The following is a 25,407-nucleotide window of genomic DNA, read 5'->3' as shown; positions in this document are numbered from 1 at the left end:
CAAGGATGTAAAAATATGTTCCATGCTGCGTTACCTTTGCAGTGCCTCAGTAATTCTCAAGCTTTGATGTGGGACTCGTGTCTTGACTGTTCCCTGCAAGAATTTCTGTGTTGCAGTAAATTCCAGAAGCACTTTAATATTTCATAGGAATAATTTGTGCCTCTTTCATTCTCATTCTTTTTTCTTTCTCTCTACTTCTTTGTCTTTGTAACACACATACATAAACACACACACACACACTACCCCAATTACCCCAACTTTCCATTGAATGGGTATGTCCATCTGTATGTATGCGTCTCTGTGGCTGCATGTTTACCGATGTTTCATCTGGTTTTGTGTTGTTTCGTCTTTCTGCATTTCCCTTTGAGCAACTTTTCGCATGATTCCTGGACTTGATTTAAATCTTTTTGGGTTTGTTTGTCTGTCTTCGATTTCCTTCCTTTCTTCCTTCCTGTGTGCCCATTTCCTTCTTGTGCACATCTGTTTGTGTCTATCTGTGTCACCCTGTCCATAATTGTGTGTGTTGTCCATTTTCCCTCTGTTCATACCTGTATGTGTGTTTCTGTTGTCTTTCCCTTGTGTGTTTGTGTATATGTGTGTCTGTGGGGTGTTATTCTCAGATATTGTTGGGGGAGGTTCACTCTGGTCTCAGCAGTACCCAGGCGGTGGTGAAGGAACTAAAGGCCAGTGCCAGTGTCCAGGACCAGATGCATTTCCTGGAAGAGGCTCGGCCATACCGGTAAACAAATCGTGCATTGCATGCATTTCATTTATATCTTTTATTTAATTTCTTTTGCAAGAATGAATAAGGAGATGTGTTAATTGTAGGTTCAAATCCCTCCTAGGGTGATTGTCCTTCTAAAAATATACTGTATCATTATTATTATTATTATTATTATATTTTTTTCTGTAGTAGAACCCAAAAGAACAATTTAGAAAAATGTCTCTGTTTGTTTCCTTTTTTTATTTCTCCATGCAGTAAAAGTCAGTGGGGTCGGTGTTGTTTTGGAACCCTAAGTTGTCTCAATTTACTCACCTTCATGCTGTTCAAAACCTGTATGACTTTCTTTCTTCAGGTCTCTCCAGCATCCGGCTTTAGTGCAATGCCTCGCTCAGTGCACAGAGGTCACACCCTACTTAGTGGTCATGGAGTTCTGCCCACTGGTTAGTCTAATAACTCTGTTTTTCTGCTTTTATTTTATATTTTATTGTCTTTTTCCTCTCTAAAACCTAAAGTGTTCAATTTTGGCTTATCTCATAAACACATTTCATACCTCAAATCAAGTGAATTTGAGGGGAAGAAGTGTATTTTTGTAAGCAGTGTTGAGGGTGACGCATTACAAGTAACGTGAGTTACATAATCAGATTACTTTTTTAAGTAAAAAGTACAGTAAAGCATTACTTTTTTAAATAAGTAATGCAAGTTACTGTGTTGAATTTTCGTTCATCTGGTGGATGATAAAACAGGTGATAAAAATCCCTTAGTCCATATCTAGAGACCAGAATATCGTAGTCTTTATTGAATTGAGCAACCCCATAGCAGCCACCTAGAACATTACCTAGAGCACTACCTCGCAACCACATAGCAATGTGCTGAAACCCCTCATAATACTATACTGTAGCAACCATATAGCAATGCCGTGGCAACCATGCACAACACCCTGTTGTGTTTTGCATGTAATTGTGCTTTATTTTATATGCAAGAGCCACACATAATAGTGTGCTTCTTTATTTTATATCATTCTTCTCCTGGTATTGCTTAGCTAGGTCACATGTGCTACATCATTTAAGTCAACAGATCAACTCTTAGCAACAACATCAAATGTTGCTGACCGAATAATGTCTTGTTATATAACTCCCCCCAGTGGATAGCTGAGGCAAATCAGTCTGACAGCACACTATTTTGATGATTATGGATACTGATTTAAATTTACACCTTACCTTTGTATTTTAGCATTTGTTTTCCCATGATAACAGGGTGATGTTAAAGGTTACCTGCGCAGCTGCCGGGCAGCAGATTCCTTGACCCCTGACCCTTTACTGCTTCAGAGAATGGCGTGTGAGATCACTTCAGGCCTGTTTCACCTTCACAAAAACAACTTCACCCATAGGTCAGCCAACATTTTCATACATACTTTAATGTATAAAATTCTATTTTAATGTGCAAATTCTTGTTTAGAGTACCTTTGAATCCTTTAATTTTAGGAAGTACTGTTTAATAGTTATCATCACAACCTTTATTATCATTCTCAAATAGACTATTGGCCGACTGCCATCAGATTTAAAGTATGAGTATGAAACTAATTAGTGTGGATTTCCCTGCTTTCCTTGCTTCCTGTTTCATGGTTTCTCCCTGCAACAATCTCCTGGTGCTGCCTGAGTGTCTTTACTCCACTCCAGCATCAGTGATTTTGTTGCCGGGGGTCACCACACTTCTTCAAGCAACTTCAACATGTCCTTGCCAAGATGCTTTGAACAGGTTACTGAAGACAAGAGAATTATTTTTGGAAAGTAACATCACAATGCAAGTAAAATTATTGCTATTTCTGGCACTGCATCTGTCCTACTTTGGACATTTTGTGCATGGTTCCAGTTGATTAAATAACATCCAGTTATCTTTTGAGCTAGCTAGTGGTATGAAAACATTCAGGCCATGTTCTATTTTCAGAAGGTGTTTATCATATGTTTATTTATTTATGTTGCTCTGATTTTCTGCAGTGATCTGGCTTTAAGAAATTGCCTGCTAACATCAGACATAAATGTCAAGATTGGAGATTATGGACTATCGCACAGCAAGTACAAGGTATGCACATTTAAATCTATAAAAAAAATGTATCTATACAGTTTATATATTACATTCATTTACTTTTCAAAGTAAAACTCTTCATATCTGTTTATCCCCAGGACGACTACTTTGTGACATCAGACCAGACCTGGATTCCTTTACGCTGGATTGCCCCTGAACTGGTGGATGAGGTTCATGGTAACTTGCTAGTGGTGGACCAAACCAAGGAAAGCAACATCTGGTCTGTACCTTTACTCAATGCTACAACAAATAGCAAATTTTTGCAAATTTAAATATAGCAAAAATAGCACATTTTATAACATAAATATAATGTTGAATTTAGGCCTTTGTTTTACAGTTAGGCTGTTTAGGAAGAACACACCACCTCTTAAATAACCTACAGTATTGTAGTGTCTATATGGCTAGATAGATAACAAGTCATTATTGATTTATGCATTAATTGCTATTAGTTAACAGAATATGTTGTACTTTCTCTCTGTACATAGGTCACTTGGTGTAACCATCTGGGAGCTGTTTGAGTTGGGGAATCAGCCGTACCGCCATTATTCAGACCGACAAGTTCTCAGCTATGCTGTGAAGGACCAACAATTGAAGCTGCCCAAGCCACTTCTTAAGTACCCTCTTGCTGACCGCTGGTGGGTGTCTAATAGACTTGATGTTGCTCTTCGTACTCATTTCATTAACCATTAGAGTTAGAGCCCTGAATTTTCACTTCGCTAGAGCCTTTCAATTTTCACCCTTGTCTTTGGAGTCCTTGCTCTTAAAACGATTTTAATTCTCTCTTTTCAGATCAAATTCATGATCAAATTTCTTTCATAGATGTGCACAAGTGTACACTGCAAAACACTGTGACACAATGTACTCTATATTTTAATATTTAATTTAATATTTTAATTTTCCAGTTATAATCTCTAAAAATTCTTAAAATAAAATACATTTACTAGAGGACCAACACTGCATTAGATATTAAGACTTGTTTTTATAGATTGTATCTTGAATATAATAATAATAATAATAATAATAATATGTAAAATACATTTTGTCTTAGTGAATGGTCAGATTTTTGTTTAAAAAAAAACTACTGTAAAAAGAACTGAAAAAGGAATGTAAACAAAACTGTAAAAAGAATGTTGTAACGTCTAAGTTATGTGGTTGTGTTCCCCGTGATTCTCCTATGTATCCATTGGATTTTGTATTAAATACTCTTCTGATGGTATCTTTGCCTTTGTGCACTTGTATGTAGCAGTCACCCCTGACAAATGTAAACAAATAAAAAACAGGTGAAAAAAGCCGTACTAAAAAATACAATTATATTTAAAATCCAAACTATTAACAAATGTAATATCTTATGCTGTGTTGCTTCTCGAGTAAATGTATCTTGTTTTAAGAATTTGTATATTTATTTTTACTGAAAAATAGATCATAAGCTCATTAAGAAGTTATTTTTGCAGTGTATTTTTTCAAAGTGTTTGCCTTAAATGTGTTTGTGTTTCTGTTTTACCAGGTATGAAGTAATGCAGTTCTGTTGGCTTCAGCCTGACCAGAGGCCCAATGCAGAAGAAGTTCATCTGCTGCTTAGCTATCTATGTGCCAAAGGAGCCAGTGAGGCAGAGGAAGACTTCGAGAGACGCTGGAACTCCATGAGACCAAACACAAGTCATGCTAATCTCCATGGAGCTGGTGCACTTGCAATCAACATGCCCCTCTCATCCACCACTTCATCATTCCCCCTACTGGAGCAGTTCCCCACTGGAGACGGCTACCATTCAGAATCTGGAGATGACATCCTTACAGTTACTGAAACCAGCCATGGCCTCAACTTTGAGTACAAGTGGGAGCAGGCACAGGCTGAACAGCACTACCATTCCTCATCCACCACAGGCACTTTGGGTCAAAGCAATCCCCATTGTCAGGAGGTCTACTACCCTCCAGGCGGAATAGTGGGGGGCTGTTCTGTTGAAGGACTCGCCCTAGGGGTTTCTCCTTCATATTATGAGCCCAAACCACTACATACCCCTGTCGTGGTACCAGTCCTGAGTGCCCATAGTCCAGCAGTGAGTAATGAATACTATATCCGCATTGAGGAACCAATACAAAGCAATATTGATATGAATTTCACCATGTGTGCTTACAGTCCAGAGTTCGGGGGCAGCAATGGAAGCTTTCTAACAGGTAGTGGAGACTCTGGGGAGTGTATAATTTGTCCCGCTGAAGCTAAATCAGACATTTATTGGTCAGCAGATGTCCATAAAAGTAGTGCCTATGATTCTGATACCAGTCCTGCCATGTCTTTAACTATGGAGCCTCTTTTGGGACATGGTAGCCCCCTTAGGGCATGGGAGTCTGGTCACTATGTCTCATACAAAGACAGGGATGGAGGTTACTACTATGAACCATCACCTCCTAAGGTGATGGAGCACTACCTGATACGAGACCCAACACAGCCTCCACACGAGAGCTGGGGGTCTCGAAGCCTGAGACAGGCACTTGGGGAACTGGAGGACCCTTTAGGCATCTCACCATCACTTGGAAGTCCTCCACAAGGCTATGCTGATCCTTACTTGGAGAACATCCAAGGCTCCATTATAGGAAAGAATGTTACAGGTGGATACTATGATATGATGGGCTCCTTGAGGAAAACTATGCCAGGTAGCCACTCAGTTTGTATTGACATGGCGTCAGGTGGTGCTATATTTGTAGGACGAGATGACAGCGACTCTGATGAAGAGGAAGACATTTTTGTGGAGAGACGAGGAAGAAGCTGGTCCACCGGCAATCCAGCAAATAAAAACACAATGACTTTGCATAGGCAGGGGTCTTGTCTCCAGGATTCGTATGCAGACTTCCACTACACTATGCCAATGACAGACATTGAGGATACGTGGCCAGAAGAGCAGACCCTGCCGTACCATATGGCTAAACCTGTTGACTACTTAGAGACAGCGGTCAAAAGCAACACTTGCTTGGTGCATGGAAGACACATAACTTCAAACCCTTCACCCGAGTGCAACTCGTATATCCATATGTGTCATGAACCCAGAGAGGCTGAAGTATATCCTGTACCATGTTGTCAAGCTTTGAGCAGTTCACATTTTGTAGACCCCCTAACAGGAACACTTGTGAGGAACTGCTTCATGATCGACTGTATTCCAGGGAAAACCATGACATTGCCCCAAAAAAACCAACATCTAGGCCAAGCACCTTTATCTGCTGGACATATAGTCTCCAAAATAGAGTCATCAAGGGAAGGAGCCAAAGAGTTTGACATTTCGGAGCAATATGTGGATATTGTGGCAGTGGAAACCAACTTAAAACAACAAAAAGCTTTGCATCAAGATGCATCTCCAGCAGATCCTAAAACTGAAATTACTGTCATCCCTTCACAGTTGAAAAATTCACTATCAGAGTTACCCAAATCAGAGCCAGAGTCAGAGTTGAGTAAGACAGCGGACAGCGGTGTGGACCGTGGATGCTCTAGTATCAGCCTGGTAGAGATTGATGACTGCAGTGATGATGACATCACTGATGTAACCTCAGGTATTTTTTGTGAATTCACAGTAGAAGCAGAAAATGTTGACTACGCCAATCCAACATTCAAGTCATTACAAAAGCAGGCTGGTACCCCTGATTCCATGGACTCCATTGACATACCATCTACAGCATGTTCTAGTGAGACACTCAGCCCTGCCTCCATCCACCCATCAAGCTCTCCCAAGACTGTGGACAGTGGTTATGACACCGAAAACAATGAATCTCCAGAGTTTGTCCTAAAAGAACCCCATGAGCTACAAGATTCCAAGGCTTTTATCCAACCAGTGGGAAAGGTAACTTCTGGGACTAATTGTGTCAGCGAAGAACAAGAGATTAAAAGGGCAGAGGATGAGAAGCTAGAGGGCAATGTTGATACTGTAATGGCCTTTACAACATCTGAGAGCAATGATGGAGAGCTGAAAGCACTGAGTGATAAAACTCCATACAGAGATTCGGCCTACTTCTCTGACTATGATGCTGGGAAAGATAAAGAAAGCGAAGAGGACATCAATGAACTTGATGATCAGAAAGATGGACTGGAGGAAATTATAGATAAAGAGGAGCTACTTCCTCCACAGAAGGAGACAGAGGGAGAAGAATATTGTATGCCATCTACAAGGGGCCATGAAAATATTCCAGAAAAGGCTGATGATTCCACCTCAAACATTCCATCTAAGATAGATGAAGGTGTGTCTGCTTGCGACACAATCTGTAGTGTGTCCCTCTCACCTCCTGGTAATGAAGTGTCTGCCATAAAAGATCATTTTGATGATGATGATGAAAATCTTGGTATAGATTCAGATCATTCTGCAGAACTTGCACCACCAAAATCTGAAGTATCTGATTCAAATACTTTTCTTGGTCCTGATGTAAAGCAAGAGGACTCTTTCACACAAGTTGGCATTGAAGATAGTCTGACTCTTGACCAAGTAACTTCTGAGGGCGACGTTGTAAACACCAAAATTGAGTCCATTTCAGAGGTCCTCATTGATGAGAATGAAGCGGCCATATTCAAAGATGTGGGCTGTACTATTTTGTCTGAAGAGGAATTAGCGTCTCAGAAGGAAACAGCTGAAAGGAACAGTTTCTCTACACATGAGGGGCTGGAATCCAGGAGGAAGGACTGTGAAGAAGGAGGACGTAAAAGAAGCTCCATACGTTCTGGTTCTCCTCCCCCTCCATTAGAAGGACAGGTATCTCCCACAGATGGAGAGGAGGCAGATGAGGAAGATGGTGACTCTGAAGACAGCGATGAATCCGATGAGGAGCTGCGCACATACAGCATCCAGGAGCAGAGCGAAGAAAGCGAGGATGAGATCTTGACCGTTCCTATTATTGTGAGTGATTGCAGTGATGCACACAAACTCAGAAGTCTACTTAAGATGCCAGTGGTGCTCAGTGATTCACTGTCTGATGAAATGGAAAGCAAAAAGAAGGTGGTGTCATTCTTCGATGATGTCACCGTCTTTCTGTTTGACCAGGTTTGTACAATCCAGATATTTCAAGACGGTTTTTGATGACATATTAAATCACATTTGAGTACTTTTGAAGTTTAATCATAACATTTTGTGTCAATGCCTCCAGGAAAGTCCAACCAGAGAGTTGGCAGATCACAGTTTTCCCTTGAGTGGAGAGACAAGCAAATCGAGCGCAAAGAGTAAAGTGCAAAACCAACAGGAAAAAGTCAATGCCTCCGATGACTCTTCTGATGGAAACATATCAGAAGAGAGTAAGCTTCTTCTTTTTTTCGCTGCACAAAAGATTTAAGTATCTATTACACTATCTATTTACCATCCTTCTTTGTCTTTGATCCTAGGTGCAGGGTTTGAATGGGAAGATGATTTCCCATTGTTGCCCCTTCCCACATCTTCCGTGGTGTCTCCGGACATCACTGCAAAGCCGAGCCTACCGACCGGCATCACTAAACCTGTTGCACAAGTCTCTCGTTTTACCATTTCTCCATCCAATGTGTCACGTTTCTCCATTACACATGTCTCGGATTCAGATATGGATTCTGCATGAGGTGAGACAGCACGTTTGAAGCAGTGTTTTTATCATTAACGGAAGCTAAAACATTAAAACATTTGTATATACAATATACAATTAACTTTTTCAACTTCAGTTTGTGTATAATGTTGCTGTTTGAACATAAAAAAAGATCTGCAAGGTTACAAAGCTCAAAGTCCATTCCAAAGGGAGATATTCTCTTCAACAGAAAACTGTTTTCGTTGGGACTTCAACATACTTTTTCCGGATCTTGTGGAGTCACAATGTCACTCATTTAAATAATCCCAGCCCACGGAATAATACAAAAAAGGGGGAAAGGCATGGTTGAACTGTGCTAGAGAAGACGAAGAAGACCACCTGCTTTAGTAGCGTATTGTTGCCATGTTGAAGAGATGCTGTTTTGTTTTTTTTCACTCCGGCTCCAAAACCCCTTTGTTTGGCCTTCCTAAGGTGGATGAATTTAGAAAACAGTGGCTAAAATACATTTTTAACACTGTTCCTGAACATTATAACCCCAACGTTTATCGCTGTGCTTCACATTTTACGGAGGACAGCTTCCAGAACCTAAGAGAGTACAATTGCTGCTACACACAAAAGCTTCTCCTGAAAGACTGAGCAGCTCAAACTTCGCCGAGACAAGCAGTTGTTTATGGATCACAACATGTATGATTTATTATTTGTGGCTCTGCTAGCCTGCTAGCTAACATTACAATGTTGATGAAGTGTTTAGTTACGGGGCTCTTGCTTTTGTAAGACTGTTCACTGATCTTAAGGAACCTACCACTCTAAAGCGTCCTGTAGATTCTGTGCGATCTTCTTGTTCGTAAACATTATCAGGGTCTGAATCGGCCTCAAATTAGTAGGGCAAAATTGACGCCATTGTTAATATTTACAACTGAGCAGATGAAACTCACGGTTATAGTAAGGGGAGTGACATTTCCGGAAAAGCGCTCTAAGTGGTTCGCCAGTCACAACACACTGGGCCATCTAACCAAATCAGAGCACATTTCTTATTTCGTAAGGAGGGGCTTCATCGAAACAGGAACTAAACAGTGCATTTGAGACTGACTAGGAAGAGAAGTGCTACAATAATGTAAAATATGTGAAAAATAATGCATTTTTTGAACAGTCAAGCATGAAACCCTATTCTAGTACACACCAAAAAGAAAATCAAGACTTTGTGAAAGGAGATAATAGGACCCCTTTAAACCGTATACATTATTATTATTATTATTATTATTATTATTAATAAAATAATAAATTGGAAACTATATTAACATGTTTAAAGTACATAATGTTTAGATTTTTTAAGTTTGAATATGTTTCACATATTTTGTCTTTGAACAGATTTATTCTACAGTAAAATCTTTTTTTATTCTCCAAAAGCTTTAGACATTTATTATGCGATAATATGTGATAAGTTAATTCAATATAAAGCTAATGTAAAGTTGTGTTTTTCCTCTATTTTAAAGGAAGCAGTGAAGACGAGGAAAGAGAGTGAATCATCATACTAATGCCAACAGTGAGCTGCAATGACAGACCCCTCAGTAAGAAGAAGGTTTGGATCTCTTTGGAAACCATTTTTGGATTTCCTCAAAGACAGTGCCACTTAATGTCAGCAAACACTTCAGAGCAGCCCTTTTAAAAAGGGCCCAGAAGAAAAAACATGTGGAAATGACTAAACATATTAACAAACACAAACTAAAATTTAGCATATTATAAATGAAAGAGAATTTGGATGGATCTGCTTTGTTCATATGGATCTACTGAAAACTGACCGTGACTGTTTACAACATCATATACTGTATTTTTGGAAAGTGTTTGAAAAGACGCTAAAGGTATCACTGCATCAAAAATTGAAAGAGACCATCTTAGCGAAATGTAACAAAACTAAACCGAACTGATTTTTACTGTGAAACACCAATGCAGTGTTGTTTGTAAAGGAGGAGTTTAAAAAGGAGAGGGTATTTAAGTGTTTTCATGACTAAAATGAAGTTCACGACACACCGCTGCCTTGTGTATGTCACCTGCCTGAGAGTAGCATTGTGTTATGGTGACATGGCATTCTGAAACTACTTTTATGATTTTATTAATAATCACACTTTATTATCAAATCTCTTTCTTCATAATTTGCTTAGTGTTTTAGATCATGTTTGTTATTTATTTACTTATTACTCGGTGCTTCAAATGAAATGAATTCCCAGCAAGCAATTTTGCGTTTAAAAGACGTCTAATAGCCATCCAAACACAGACCTGACGTTTAGGCTAAAACAAGGCAAAATTTGGCCGGTCAGTGAAAATTTAATAGACGTCTAACCATAGCCCAAGAATAGAAGCACAGGCTACGCATAGAACATGTCAAAGAAATGAAACCTTTGCTTACATGATGGAATATCATACATCTCGCAAGTTATTTTAGCCAAAAGGACATGTAACCAAATTCAAGGTTATTTTGGCTAAAAGTGGGTTACTCATAGCCGGACTATATATCGGGTCTATAGTTAATCTAGACGGTGAAATGACAGCTATTGCTTGCTGGGTTTGCACATGAGGCAAATTACTTTGATATTTTTGCTGTTCATAGCAGAAATCATGTTCCAATGAGTTTGACTTTGAATATCTGCAGCTAAATCCATGAACAATAATATATAAAATTGAAATGATTACCTTTTTAAAATATTGAAGTTTTAAGAGTAGGCAAGTAGAAAATCTTCATAATACTCAAAAATAAATATCGAACAATATATAATTGACAACATATTATGTAATGGGGGATTTCAATGGTCTGACATGTATTTAATGATGTATTTAGAGTGACTACTGGTGAAGAGGGACACTTAAGCTAAATCATCATCATTAACATTAATGTAGCCATTTGAATCATATTATTAAAAAAACAAACAAAGGTGATTACAAATGACCAGAAAGTGTTGCACTTTACCTGTATTCACCCTGTTAAAATGATGCTGTACATGCCTTTTGAGGATTGAAGCCGGGATGTATTATGATCAGGGTGTTAATAATATACATAAAGAGTGTTATTTATTAGCCAACACATGTTTTATATTTCCTTGAACTTTGAAGAACAGATAAATGCTTTTTAGCATTGCAAGCTGCAACGCTTAACAGAATGTCATGCTGAACTTTATGAATTGACCAATAGGAACAATTTACACTGCTGAACAAAATGGACATGATCTTATGACTTTTTTTCACATATGGTTGGGAAACAAGACATCGGACGTGATCAAGGAGGACGAGCCTGCAGATGTGACTGAGAACAGTGTACAGTCGGAGGGATTCGATGCTACCTGCACACTTCTGTGCGTTAAATCTCCATACGCTACTCTCGATATGTTCTGTTTGTTTGCCCGTGAAGGCATTTATTCTATGTAACCGTCTAGCTTAGATTGAACTAGACAACAGTCTGTACTATTTTTGTATTTGATTCAACAATTTTAAACTACTGAAAGATCAAATGGGAACTCAGGAGGTAAAGGAAAAGTATGTGTTTTCTGCCAAAGAAATGTATCACGTGATATGGCACACGCCGGATTGGTGTCCCTGTTATTCTGATCCAGAGCGGCAGATTCACTGATTTTTTTCCTCTGAGAAAATTTGCCTGTACGATGGTTTTGAATTGCAGTACAATGTTAAGCGAGAGTGGTTGTAAGTCTGTTCCTCAAATGTGTCAAACTTAGTGAGAAAAATAAAACTATTCTGTTTGACGGTTCTCTCTTGCAGTTTTTTATTGTCTTAATATATACACTTTTAGAAGAAAAGGTTTAATGTAGAACCTTTTAGGGGTTCTCGTCATGTCATCGCTTTATGGATTTAGTTTTAATTTATTATTCATAAGTTTATAATTCATATTTTATTTTGATTAAATTTGCCTATACCAGATGTGAGCGTCACGGATTGTATACCAAAAAAACCTGTAATGAGCAAATGAGCTGTTTAAATAGGACTCGTCAAAGCGAACATTTACTCTTCCATTTGTCCTCTTGACAAATGTATTGATGTATTTTTAATAAATGTATTGATTGTATTTCACAAAATGTACTGTCACAGTGAGGCGCTGTGACTAGAGACTCTAATTTTGTAAAAGGACTCTTATTATGACACTGGATTGAGAAAATTCATGCATACATACACTTTTCATACTAACATCATCATAACACATCTGTTTTGCGCAAATTTTAACACCAGTTAATGCAGATATGTGTGTGTCACTGATTGTGTATTGTTTAGTGTTGTTCCTGTCCTCACCATGTCCTTTTTCTTTAGTTTAACATTTACTGAGTCATTATTCACTATGTTGATTTATGTATTGTGTTAAGACCATGTTAAATGTTTATTGTTTTCAATTAACCACTTGCATAATATAAATGGTCATACTTACGTACTAGAACACTTTCCCATACCAAACAGACAAAACCCGTCACAGGAACTGCCATCATTTTTGAATATCTCTTTCCCGCCAATAGAAGGCGCAGTTAATTGATCTCATGTGTGAGGGGGTGATTGGTGTTCTGTTTGATTCTTCGTTAAACTTTGTAAAACATTAATAATTAATTGAGTTTGTTTTGTTTCCATGTTTATATATTTTTGTATTATTCTAACAGTTTATCTCTTTGTTGTTTTTAAAAATGTAGCATTCTTTTTTACATTTATTGATTGATTATATGTATAAATGTGTTTTGAAAAAATGTAGCGATTCTTTTTTGAAAATGTTCTTTTTCCAAAAGAATCACTACTTTTAAGAATTGCTACATTTATTAAAAATGCATTTATACATTTATTCAAAATGCGTCAATACAGACAATCAATACAATCACTACACTTTCAAAGAGAATTGTTACTTTTCCGAAAAGAATCGCTACATTTTTCAAAAAGAATTGCTTAATTTTTCGAAAAGAAGCGCTTCAGTTTTCGAAAAGAATCACTACCTTTTTCCCGAAAAGAATCGCTACTTTTTCGAAAAGAATCGCTAGTTTCTCCCGAAAGAATCGCTACTTTTTCAAAAACAATCGCTACATTTTTCGAAAAGAATTGCTACTCTTTCAAAATCGATACATTTTCAAAAGGAATAGCTACTTTAAAAAAAAATAATAATCGCTACTTTTATTCAAAATGAATCAATACAATCACTACACTTTTGAAAAGAATTGCTACATTTTTTAAAAGAATCGCTATTTTTTCTAAAAGAATCACTACATTTTCAAAAATAACCTCTACCTTTTCCATACAATCAATCAATACAATCACTACACTTTCGAAAAGAATCGCTACTTTTTCAAAAAGAATCTATATAAATGCATTTATACATTTATTTAAAATGCATCAATACATACAATCAATCAATGCAATCACTACATTTTCAAAAAGAACTGTTTTAACTAACTGCTAATAACTGCTTCAAAATTCACATTTTCACTATGGGTGTGTGTAATTGATGTTGTAGAACAAAACGTCAAAGTATCGTCCAGATTTGACAAGATTTCATCACAATAGAAAGTTGTGAATAATATCTTTATTAAAGTAAAAACTATAAAGAAAAATAATGCATTCAGACCAATATAATACTGCTAAGTGGTTTCGTGTCCTGTTCCCTTGACTTGGGTCCTTAAGAAATGCATAACAAGACTCATTAACCAGAGTGAAATTTTGTTCTGTTTCCTTTGCTATGCATGAAGGGTCCGTCTTTCTTTTCCAACTTGAGCTGTTGCAGGGCATGACGAGTTTATAATAAATGATTGTGCCTGTCTAGCGATCTAGCAATTGCTAACAATCTAGCTAATTGCTAACAATTGCTGGTTCTAGTCTGTCACTATATCATATTCGTTCCGTTGTCAGCCAGAAGATATGTATCTAAATGAGAACAGCTTTATTTGACATTCAGCTATATTACGAAAATACAGCAGGTCTTGTGGAAAACAGATGTAATTAAAGTGCCGATGGTTGGCGCCATCTAGCGCCATTTAAACACTTTGAGCAGACTTGAGCTACTTTCCATTGAAAATGGTTGGCAACACTGAATAAATGTGATTATTGAGAAAATGTGAATATTGAGGAGGTTTTTTTTAAAGATAAGTTAAAGAGGAAGTTGAGGGAGTGGGCCATTTTTGGAGAGCAGTCTCTAGATTTATAGAGATAATGAATAGAGATGACAATAGCTTTGAGATCTATGCTCCAGGTTTTACTCCAAGTAAAACATTTTGCAGATTGATGTCACCAAATAATCTGCTCCTTTTGCGTTTGACATGAACAAGCACCGGAATCGTGATTGTGATATGAATGAAACATTGTGGGAAATCGTTTGTATTACAATGCTGAATACATCATAAAATGCATGATATTAAATGAAGAGGAGCATTTCTGTTCAAATTAAAAACAAGATGTTTTGCTTGAATCACTTTATTGAGGCTGAACCTTATTTTAAATCATTCAAAGTGCAAGAGAGCACAACAGATATGTTGTACGGTGGAAAGAGGGCAGAAACTGTGCTTTATGAGACAAAATAGAAATATCATATGTTATAGCCTATGGTCATTTGAGCAGATTTCTTCAATGGACCAAACATAAAATTGACTAAAAGTAGAAAGGTCTTACTAAATATATTTGCATTTGTATATAATTTCCATATATCGAGTGATGGTTTCTTCAACATGAGGATCTAGGCCTATATGATCCACATTAAGCTCAACTTGTAATGGCAATAGTAGAATGAAGAGAATCTCAGAGCATGGCGTTCTGTGGATTGTGGGTGTAAGATAATGTTCAGTACAGTATCTAAAATTTGTCCTAATAATGGTGTCGAGATCCAAGGTCTTCAGTTATGATGAGTTTGGGTTTCTGCTTGCTGATGGAATTGCTCTGTCTTTGGCGAGATGTGAGCGCAAATGTGGTGAATTGGAGAGGGTCCGTCACTCTAAAAAAAAAAACATAGCATCATATAAAGGACAGACGTACCATTGTTTCTAAGGACGCTTAAAAGTGACAATAAAACATGCAAAAAAGATAATAAAAAAAAAAAGGATGTTTGAAGCTCTATATTTGAGTGAGTGAAAATGGAAGGAAATTTTTTTTCGAGATTATGCATGCCATAAAAACAGACATACTGATGATACTGATCATAATTCAAGTTCAGTCTCTCTTCCCTGAGTCGTTTGTGGCTGCTCAAAAGATTCATTTCAGATTTATCTTAAGTCATTTCAGGAAATGATCACATCATATTTTGCATTCAAATATGAAATTGTATGTGTAAATTGAATTCTTTAGAAAGCTGGAGCTTTATCAAATGGACTGGGGTGGAAAGAACTCGAAGCTGAAGTAAAATCAGGCCCAGTCATATCCTTCAACATGCTGTGGATGGAAACATAAATATAGAGACCCCAAAAGTTCAGATCATTTTTGGGGTCACTTAATTATTCAGTGGTGTCCTAACCATGCAATCTTCTTTTACATTTTTAATATATAAATAAATGATCATGGAGATATATCTTAGTTGTATGGTTTACTCACTCTCACTCAAAAGCGTTCAAACTCAGGAACCACACTGGGAAAAAAACGAGAACAGGCTATATAGGAATTTGACTATTTGTCTTTAGCGAAAGAATCTATACTATTAATGTTTATTTGTTTATTTATTTAAAAATATATATATATAAAAAGGCACTTTTACTGAAAAGTGTACAAAATAGAACATGGAACTTTCAGATGTATTATATAATGTGCTTAACATTCAGAAAATGGTGAACAAACCAAACGAGAGCATTGTGAATCAGACATTGTCACAGTCATCACATCTAATAGTTCTTAAAATGCTTTTTGATCTTTCTTTTCTTTTTTTGCTTTTTGCTTTGTTATTAACAATTTCCCCGCCAGCGTTTTTTGTTTTAAGTTGCGAGCCAGCGTCAGCCTTTTTGACCATTTTAACAAAACTTTGAAAATTCTGCCAATGGTGGAGAAAGAGTTAAATTCACCTCTGAAATGAAATTATTGTTACTGTGAAAAGTCATTAAAACACCTTTTAATAAAAAATAAAAAAAAAGTTGAATTTATTATTAAATTTAGCTTATCATTTGGCAATATTTATTCTTCAAAAGTAATTTACAAGCATTTTTAAAAACAGTAGACTGGGGGAAAAAAAGTTGCTGCCTTAAATTTTTAAGTATGAACAGTTTTGATTATACAATGTATATGATTTTTAAGTCATTTCAACTTAAATTACATTAAACTGAATTTTAAAAAATGAGTTGAATCTTGTATAACTTACAAAAAAGCTGAAAATTGCTTAACTTATTTTGATGAGTTAATGCAATGTAAAAATATATGTTGTCAACTTTTTGATCATATAATTTTTACAGTATATGAAAGCTGAGTTGCAGATTACAGAAACACTTCAGATTGACAGTGTCTGCAGTTATCAATCTGAGAACTGACAATCAGCAAATATTGAAAGACTTAATCAGCTATATCATAAGTCGATAATTTAAGAGACAAACGGACTAAAATTTAGACAATCTCTGTTAATATTCTGTTGATCGGTCTCATGGCACGACTATAGACATGACATTAAGAAGGAAATCAAATTATGACAAGACGGGCATTAAGAAAATCTACACCGCTTAAATCTGAAGAAATGTTTATTCATCTTCTCAAGAGTAGAAAGTCACATGATCATTTAGCAACATTACACTGTTCTAGAGTCGCCCAAAATACATGCATATTGGAGTGTATATATACTTTGCAGCAAAGTTCTTTTAATTTCTCTCCTTTTACATCCAATAGTGGGCATTCCAAAAAAAAGAAAGAAAATTAAACTGACAAATAACATGACAGAGGTGGATCTCTCTTTGAGCGTGGCGGCTGTACCATGGCTTTACTTTAGTGCAGAAAGAAGAAACACTGGCACTGGCTTCCAGTCCGTGACACCTTACTGCTTTTGTCTCTAAATTCATCAAAACAGAGATGGAGAGTGTTGGCAGAGCTACAGCAAGACGCTGGTTTAGTCACACAGAAATAGACAAACAGAAGGTAAAAGAAAAAAACTAGGAGGATGGACAGACACAAAGCACCTGGCAGGATCTTCAGTGCAGGAAAACATGAGAAAACCTTTAAGGGAAAGTGAATGTGGAATCTGGACATCTTCACACATACTTTACTGAAGGTGCATTTTATTTCATTGAGCAACACCTTCATGTACAGCGATATATCGGCATTTCAAGTACAATACAGAGAGAATGTAAAGCAGTGCACCTTTGAACAATAACTGTTTTGCTGACTAATAAGCACTGTAGTGTTTCTATCACATCAGAGAAACATCAACCCTATCGCTTCTTTTAATCATCAATTTGTTTCTATAAAATGGCAATTTCAAAGCATTTAATCAGTTTCATTACAACACTGGAACTTTCACTCCTGTGAAAAAGGCTATAAAACTCACACAAGTAGTGTGTAAGTGTATTATAAGCATATAAGATTGTGTAAATTGTTATCGAACAACAACAAAAAAGATGGTATCAAATTTGATTATTGCTAGTGTTTACATATGTTTGGAATTAAAAAGCTGTACAGGGATCTTGTTGATCCAAATAAAAGAAATGCATCCATGTCAAAAGAAAAGAATTAGAAATATTCATGATTACAATTCAGTGTTTGATTAAAGTTATATTTACAAATATTATGTGCTATGTACAAGGCACTGATCACATGGATTATATACTTGGCACATCATTAATATGGATGTATCGCTGTCACGACTGGAGAGGAAAAAAGACCGTTCTCCGACTGTAAAATCTGATTGGATTAGCTGAACTTTATCTACATTAATAAAGAAATGTTGCTTGTAAGCAACTTATATATTGTTTATTCTTTCTGCTTTTATGTATATGAGCAGTGAGCCACTCTATACCATGCATTACAGTGATTTACCATGTTAAGCGGGTTATACCCCTTATCTGTGGTGAAATGAAATCACTAGCAGTCACTTGTGGTTGGTGAAGGGACATGGAAATGTAGGTACCAGTTGTCTTTTCTTTCATGCATGAACCATGAACTCCAGAAACAACTGACATTTGTCATTTATATTTAAAGAATTTGTTCCAGTTCAGCTTCAAGGCTCTCAGAACACAACAATCTTCACTTGAGACAATACAAGGGTCAAGTATTTGCTGCACATCAGAACCGTCCTGCTCTAATCAACACTTGACGCATTTAGAAAACAGATCGTTTATTGAAGGCACTCCAGATGAGATATGAGATCATGGAGGCCCTTTACATCAGCAATAAGCAATGAGATGGAAAAACACTGAAACCTCTTTAATAATTACATAATATCCATTCAATTGTACAATGCAAATTAATAATTCAAAAATTGTATTTTTTTAAATCCTCAGCTCTGTTTCATTATTAACATTTGTTTGTACTTGGATAAACTCAATGTTATTGTTACAAACAATAAATTCAAACATATTGCCACACCGGTTTCATTGTCATTTTTTTTGTTCAACAAAAAATGTAATTCATTTACTTGCCCTCATGTCGTTTCAAGCTCGTACAACTCTTATTTCTTGCATGGAACACAAACAAAATTTAGATTTCTGAGCTTCTCTCTTCAATAAAGTGAAAGTGGATTGGGACCAGTTGCTGTCAAGCTCCAAATAATAATAAAAAAGCACTATAAAAGTGGTCCATATGACTTGAAGCCATACAATAGGTTTGTGTGAGGAACAGCCAATCACAGAAAAAGAAAATCTTGCTGGACAGGTCCATTCACTTTCATTTTAAGGAAAAAAATCAGCTTCTTTGTGTTTTCTTGCGCAAATGATGAAAGAATTTCCATTTTCTGGTAAAAACTAAATCCATGGACCCCTCGATGGCAAAAGTGATGCACTTAGTTTATACATTGCTGACATGTACATGCATGAAAGACAGGCAAGAGATACATATAGACAATTTAACATGTTTATTGAAAAAAGTTCAACATCCTCATGATAGGAACGTATGATGAGGAAGGTCAACATGGAATATTCAGCATTCCGGTTCCATTAGGCTGCTTCCAACTTGGATAAAGTAAGGGAAAGAGAAGGAGGGAAGGGTGGATCTAGATCCTCTTCCTCTGAGGGTGGAGTGAAGGGGAATGGATTGTTGAGAGATAAAGGAAGACAGGGAAGTGAGTGTGGACGGAGGGGAGGGTGGTGTCTGTGTGTCTGTCTGTCCTCTCACACTGTCGAAATCAATTTGCCCTCGGCACTGTGGAACAAAGAGAGGGAGATGCTGCCAGACTGGCTTTGGACACGGACACATTGATGCACAGAGAGCATAAAGCACTCATGTTCAAGGAATAGTTCACGCATAAATGAAAATTGTCATCATTGACTCACATTTTCCAAACCAAAAGTTACAATGAACGGGGACTGAGCTCATCAGGCAAAAGCACCATGAAAGAATCATAAAATTAGTCCACATGAATTGTTTGCTATACTTGAACTCAAGAAATTAATGAGTCTGATTCGTGCATTAATCATTCAACCTGGTTTTGTGAACTTGATCAACCAATGGAGAGGTAGGGGGCAATGTCAAGATAATAATGATTTCAATTCTAGTGTGTTCTTTATACAAAGCTATTGTATGGCTTCAGGGGACTTATGAATATAGGAAATTAGTCATTTAGACTACGTTTATGGTGCTTATTGAAGCTGAAAAGCGGCAATCTCCATTTATTTCTTGTGTTCCAAGAAAGGAAGAAAGTCCTCTATGATGTGAGGGTGAGTAAATGATGACAGAATTTAAATTTTTGGGTAAACTATCCCTTTAATGTTACTAATTTAAAACTAATATCTATTAAAGCAGGTTGCAAACATGTGATGGGCTTCAATTCCTGCAAGACATGTGTGTGTGGTTCAGAAGTAAAATGAAAACAATTCAAACATACTAATCAGAATCAGACAAAAATTCCAGATTCATACACTTGTATTGAGAAAATGGAGCCCATTGTTTCAAATGCATCATGGGAGTCAAATCTAAATGGTGTGTATAGCAAGGTGTAAAGTGAACTAGAGATTTAAAATACTCAGGGAAGCATGTGGAAGAAATTCCCAACAGAAACTAAAAGTTGGAACAAAAGACATTTAAAGACTATTTAAGACAGACACACATGGACAGCAAAAGCAAGAATGGAATGGAAACGTAAATGGAAAAATTAAACCATTTGAGAAATGTAATCTCTGCCTACTTCAAATTTTGGGATGCTAAGGAATTTGGAATAAAAGCTGGGAATGGTCAGCTTCCCCATAGATGACCCACAAGGAGTTATTTATTTATTTCAACAATAAAAAAAAAAAAAAAAAGTTAACTCAAATTGGTAAAGTATGGCTACAACATGTTTGAGAGTAGGTATGCTTCTCATCTATGGGAAATGACCATAAATGACTTATTATATTATTGCAAGGTTTATGAAACCCATTTAAACAATCAGAGGTTTCTCCTTTGTTCAATATGGGTTTAGGTGCCCTGTTTGGTCACCCGCCCACCTTATGTTTGGGCTAGACCTTCAGAAACGTCAGCTATGTTCGTCTGCTCCGGCTGCAGGTCAAGCAAACAAGACTTTTTTGCTTGCCATAATCGCCACGGATTTAGATTATGTAACATTTTTAATTCAAACAAAACCAGAGAGAAATAATTCAAATAATATAGGGAAACAAAGAAAGAACTTATAGACAAACTAAAATACATTTTGTTTATATTGTGTCACTGTTCAGAGGGCTAATGAGTAAGTGAGAACTTGGTCTTACCTGGTTTGGAATCGAGACTCGTACTCCTCCAGCCCTTGCTGTGAAGGAAGAGAGAATATCTTTAAGTAATTTACTTTTCCTCACATCTCCAGTAGATGGCAGTCGCAGAACACAGAACACTTATGAACTTCAGTATTGATGATACTGTAGCTAAAGCATTGCTATTGTAACAGGGAATAAAAAAGGAGGTCATTGGGTGCATCCTGAACAGACGCAATGGGAAGAGACAATTGAGCAGTGTCTCCAGTCCAGAGGAACACCAGCATGACAATATTGAATGCACTAAGGAGGGGACCCTGGGGTTTCTTGCTGGCTTTGTTGCATGTGTGGATATGTACACTTTGCTGGCTTTGTTACATATATGGATATATTATATATGTGAATATCTTACATAACAAAGCCCTACTTCTGAAACTGTGACAGAAAGCGTTCCACCATACCTCTGGTGTATGAGATTGTGATGCATTTTGATGCTACCCCAGAAGTATGCTTATTCATACAAGTCTGTAATGCTTGCCATTGCAAGTGGATATATTTCAGTAAAGTTTAGTAAAACAGAGCTTTCATGCAAACATTTCTCAAAAATAAATGTTGGGTTTTAAATGCCAAACCCTAGATTTTGTTTGTTCTTACATGCAACATGCCAGCTTCCTTCAGGGTTCAGGGTAATGTCCTGGAACGTCCTCTATGCGGTTAGCTGGAGATTGGGCTGCTCTATTTGAACTGTCGCACCGCTAAATTTCAGCATGTCTGATAAATGTCTATGAAAGGTGATTAATACTACAGTACTATTTTTGTAGAAAGCTATACTAATATCTGCATACATATGTGAAGTTTAATCTGTGTGTACTGGATGTAAGAATGAGAATAGACAGGGTGTGTGTGTGTGTGTGTGTGTGTGTGTGTGTGTGTGTGTGTGCATAGCTTACTTGTGAGAATCCTGGCACAGCCACGCTGTACGGTCTCTGTCGGCTGTGTGCTGTGCTCTGCTGCTGGGCGAGGAAGCGTGCGGGCATGCCGTAATCAGGTGTTGGCAACGCCATCTCTCTCTCCAGAAGATTTCCTGTGCTGCTGCTCCTGTTATGCTGCAAACTACAAACACATATATACATACACACCATTAAAGTCAACATGATTTGCCATCTGCAGCTCATTTATATGTCTGTAATGTGACATTTTTGGATATTGAATTGAGAAATGTAGTTTATTTTATCCATCAGGAATTGATTGGATGTTGCATACTAGAATGGAGCCAAACTGAATTCACATTTGCTCAAATAATGTCTAAACATTATGATATTGGATAACATTATCCAAGTGACATCAGTAGTGAAAAGGAAAGTGAGACTGAGCTAGACATTACATTTAAAGGACAACATTTTTTTTCTTGGAATAACATGCACTGATCATCAAACACAATAATATTATGAATGTGCCTGAATAAAGTAAACAAAGCTAATTTTGATTTGTCATGTCAACATTAAAATCTTTATGCACAGGCTTCAAACTTGTCTAAATTGCATGTTTTATGGTGTTATTCAGCTCATGATGATCGTAGTTCTCTAAATGCACTTCATTCATAGGTTGAGCCAGCACAATATTAAATGGCATTTAGACATTGAAAAGGCTTTTGTAAACTCATTAATATTCCGACAGACTCGCACCTGACGTGGAGTTTGTTGCTGTCTGGTTCGGGAATCACACGAGTGTAAGAGAACGGGAACCAGCCTCTCCTGATAAGACACATACAACATGGCATTTGAAGCAGATCTTCGGGTTCATCAATTCGCTTTAAAACACATTTTCATTTTTCTTTAAAGTCATCCTATACATGAGCAAATTTTATTGTGATGTTAAGCATAAGATGCTTACATTCTGTTCTTCTCGTTTTCACCGTAGTGCCAGCCATCTCGGGCTTCAGGCACCAACAGTGTGATGATGTCTCCTTCCATAAAGCTGAGGAGAGTGCTGTTGTCCCCGGCGGCATGGGAGAAGAGGGCCTGAACGCGTGTCCGGCCATTTCTCTCCAGCCCAGCTGCCATCGAGCTTGACCTGGGCAGGGTCTGTGTCTCTGCTGGGGTCAGAGATTAGAAATTCATGCTGAGCAATTTTTCATAATTGATTATGCAAGAGAAATGTCAGTGTATAGATAAATGTATACTTTATAGATTAAATTGTTTTTGTGTTTAAAATATTTGTGTTGTTAACATACTAACATCAAACTATTGGAATCAGTTCAGTCAAATGCTTGTTTGCTGCATGTGAGAGGCACTATTTGAGTCTCTCCTCTCAAATTGGTCACTTCCGAGATTTAGTTTAAGTTAGTATCCTGCCCAAGTAGGCAGTAAACAACAAGGCAGCTCAGTAGGTTTAGGAATATATTTCAAATTTGGTTGCACTTTATCTTACAGTACATGTACTTGCAGCGTACTTACCCAAGAAAGTACTGGTTAATATAAGGTGTAACTACATGGTTAGGTTTAGGGGTAGGTTCAGGGTTAGTACCTAGTTATTACCCAGTTATTATAAAAACTATAGTAAGTACATAGTATGTACATGGGGAACAGGACTGTAAAATAAAGTGCTACCAAAATTGCACGTAAAGATCGTGTACAACACTCATAAAGAGAGCTCGTTTCTGCTGCTTCTTAAAAATACTCCCTTCAAATGAGAAGCTATAACCTTCACCTATTTTCTATTCATTTTTAAAGCTGTCCTCTCTATTCCCAGCTGCTCTGCCCTGTTTTCATTTCCAGCAGTGTTTGCCCTGTTATTGTCCACTCACTAGAGGAATACTCACTAATTTCTCAAGGAGAGAGAAACGCACAGGTGCACAGACCCTGACACAGCTATAAAGCGCAGATGCCAGTTCGAAATGAAATTATATAGCTGGGTATTGAATAAACAGCACTGAAAACTTTCATATGTCGTGACCAGAGAGTTAGATGCAGTGGGAGATGTTTCGCTTCCTTAACTTACCCAGAGTGCTCTTGGGCTTTGCAGGAGCAACCTTGCGGACAGGCAGGGTATTGGAGAAGGTCTCTACACCGTGTCTGTGAGACTGCTGAGACGGTTTCTCGTGTGCGGCTCTGGTCTCCATCCAGCGTTGGTAATCTTCTCCTCCATGGGCCCCTGATCCATTCATTATGGGTACACATTCTGCTCCCATCATCCTCTGCAAGGGGATTTTTTAGGAACAATTAAGACACATAGTTTTCATGTGTAAAAACAAACCCTTTACTTCCACAATACAGTAACTCCTTGCTCCAGCTGTGCCTCTGTGATAATAAACTGTAAACTCAAGAGTTGTACGTGCCCCCAGGTTTCTGATTATTCTTTCCACAGCATTGTGGTCATTATCAAACAGCATTTTAATGACTTTACATCCATCTCTCTCTTTCATTTGGCCGTGAGTGGTTCTCACACCCCCAAACACCCTCAGGACTTAATTATACACATCATTAATGCAACCATTTACAAATTTTCTAGCTGCACTTGAGACATTGTATCATTTTGTGGCACACATTGTTTTATTTAGGTCAAACTGGGTTTCTAACTCACCGTCTGTTGGCTCCCCATGAGAGCTGCAAGCTCAGGTGGCACAGGAAGTGGCTTGGCCCCAGGGATGGGGTCTGAGATGGTCAGGTTAGATTTAGAGGGGTGGTGTCCCAGCGTCCCCACCGCTCCTGAGCCCATCTGCTGAGCCAGAAGCATCGCCCGCTCCGGGAGTTTATTTGGGTCGGCACATGCTTGTTGCCACAATGGGATCTTATGCGTTAGCAAGTCTCTGCCCTAAAATAAACAATCCACGCCACAACAAGTATTAGTACCCAGCATGAGTGACAAACTTTACATACCTGCAAGAGAACGATTTAGAAAACCCATGTGGGTAAATCATGAATAGACCAATACAGACTCTCTATGTGAAAATAAACTTCAGTTCCTGCACAGCTGAGGTTTCAGGGGTGAGCTCTTCAACTGATGGACTGATAGAGGGAATGCGATAAAGTGTGATAAAGTGATCCCTCCTCACCTCCCGTTCCTCTGAAGCTCTGAGACATCCCTCTCTATCCTGATAACCTCCCCTCCCTGTAGGTTGAAGCCTGAAATAGCCTCATTACTCTGCCCTATGCACAGGCAGTGAGCCTGGCTGAGCGCTACGACCAGTAGCTGTAAAAGAGAGATGAGGGACGCCTAGAGACCTCCGAATGTAGAGCACAGGAAGTGCGATTTTATCTTTGGACTCTTTTCTGTAATTCAGATCAT

The 25,407-nt window shown here is 37.6% G+C and overlaps 2 protein-coding genes across 21 annotated transcripts in view; one reads left to right on the top strand and one right to left on the bottom strand.

Annotated features, from left to right (window-relative positions):
- aatkb (apoptosis-associated tyrosine kinase b) overlaps window positions 1-12,077 on the top strand; it is a 48,200-nt gene extending 36,123 nt beyond the window's left edge. For both annotated transcript variants that reach the window (XM_079852323.1, XM_079852324.1), the window contains 10 exons: window positions 621-739; window positions 1,077-1,164; window positions 1,978-2,111; window positions 2,719-2,803; window positions 2,905-3,026; window positions 3,292-3,441; window positions 4,311-7,818; window positions 7,922-8,066; window positions 8,154-8,360; window positions 9,817-12,077. In XM_079852323.1, coding sequence (XP_079708449.1) covers window positions 621-739; window positions 1,077-1,164; window positions 1,978-2,111; window positions 2,719-2,803; window positions 2,905-3,026; window positions 3,292-3,441; window positions 4,311-7,818; window positions 7,922-8,066; window positions 8,154-8,359 — 4,557 coding nt within the window. In that variant the 3' untranslated portion in view covers window position 8,360; window positions 9,817-12,077. The remainder of the gene's footprint in view (window positions 1-620; window positions 740-1,076; window positions 1,165-1,977; window positions 2,112-2,718; window positions 2,804-2,904; window positions 3,027-3,291; window positions 3,442-4,310; window positions 7,819-7,921; window positions 8,067-8,153; window positions 8,361-9,816) is intronic.
- Window positions 12,078-13,657: 1,580 nt separating this feature from the next.
- Window positions 13,658-25,407, bottom strand: part of baiap2b (BAR/IMD domain containing adaptor protein 2b) — a gene marked incomplete at its 3' end in the record, with an annotated part of 52,079 nt that continues 40,329 nt past the window's right edge. For 4 of the 19 annotated variants that reach the window (XM_079852356.1, XM_079852366.1, XM_079852362.1 and 1 more), the window contains 7 exons: window positions 24,703-24,933; window positions 24,121-24,316; window positions 23,014-23,215; window positions 22,806-22,874; window positions 22,071-22,233; window positions 21,142-21,179; window positions 16,977-19,600 (listed from right to left, as the gene is read on the bottom strand). In XM_079852356.1, coding sequence (XP_079708482.1) covers window positions 19,570-19,600; window positions 21,142-21,179; window positions 22,071-22,233; window positions 22,806-22,874; window positions 23,014-23,215; window positions 24,121-24,316; window positions 24,703-24,933 — 930 coding nt within the window. Of the gene's footprint in view, window positions 15,276-15,868; window positions 15,903-16,976; window positions 19,601-20,880; window positions 20,933-21,137; window positions 21,180-22,070; window positions 22,234-22,805; window positions 22,875-23,013; window positions 23,216-24,120; window positions 24,317-24,702; window positions 24,934-25,407 lie in introns of those variants that run through there. The other 15 variants (XR_013819323.1, XR_013819324.1, XR_013819325.1 and 12 more) reach the window with 9 other exon arrangements.

Source organism: Squalius cephalus (assembly GCF_949319135.1).
Source record: "Squalius cephalus genome assembly, chromosome: 19".
Lineage (NCBI taxonomy): Eukaryota > Metazoa > Chordata > Actinopteri > Cypriniformes > Leuciscidae > Squalius > Squalius cephalus.
This window is presented reverse-complemented; position numbering and strand designations above follow the sequence as displayed.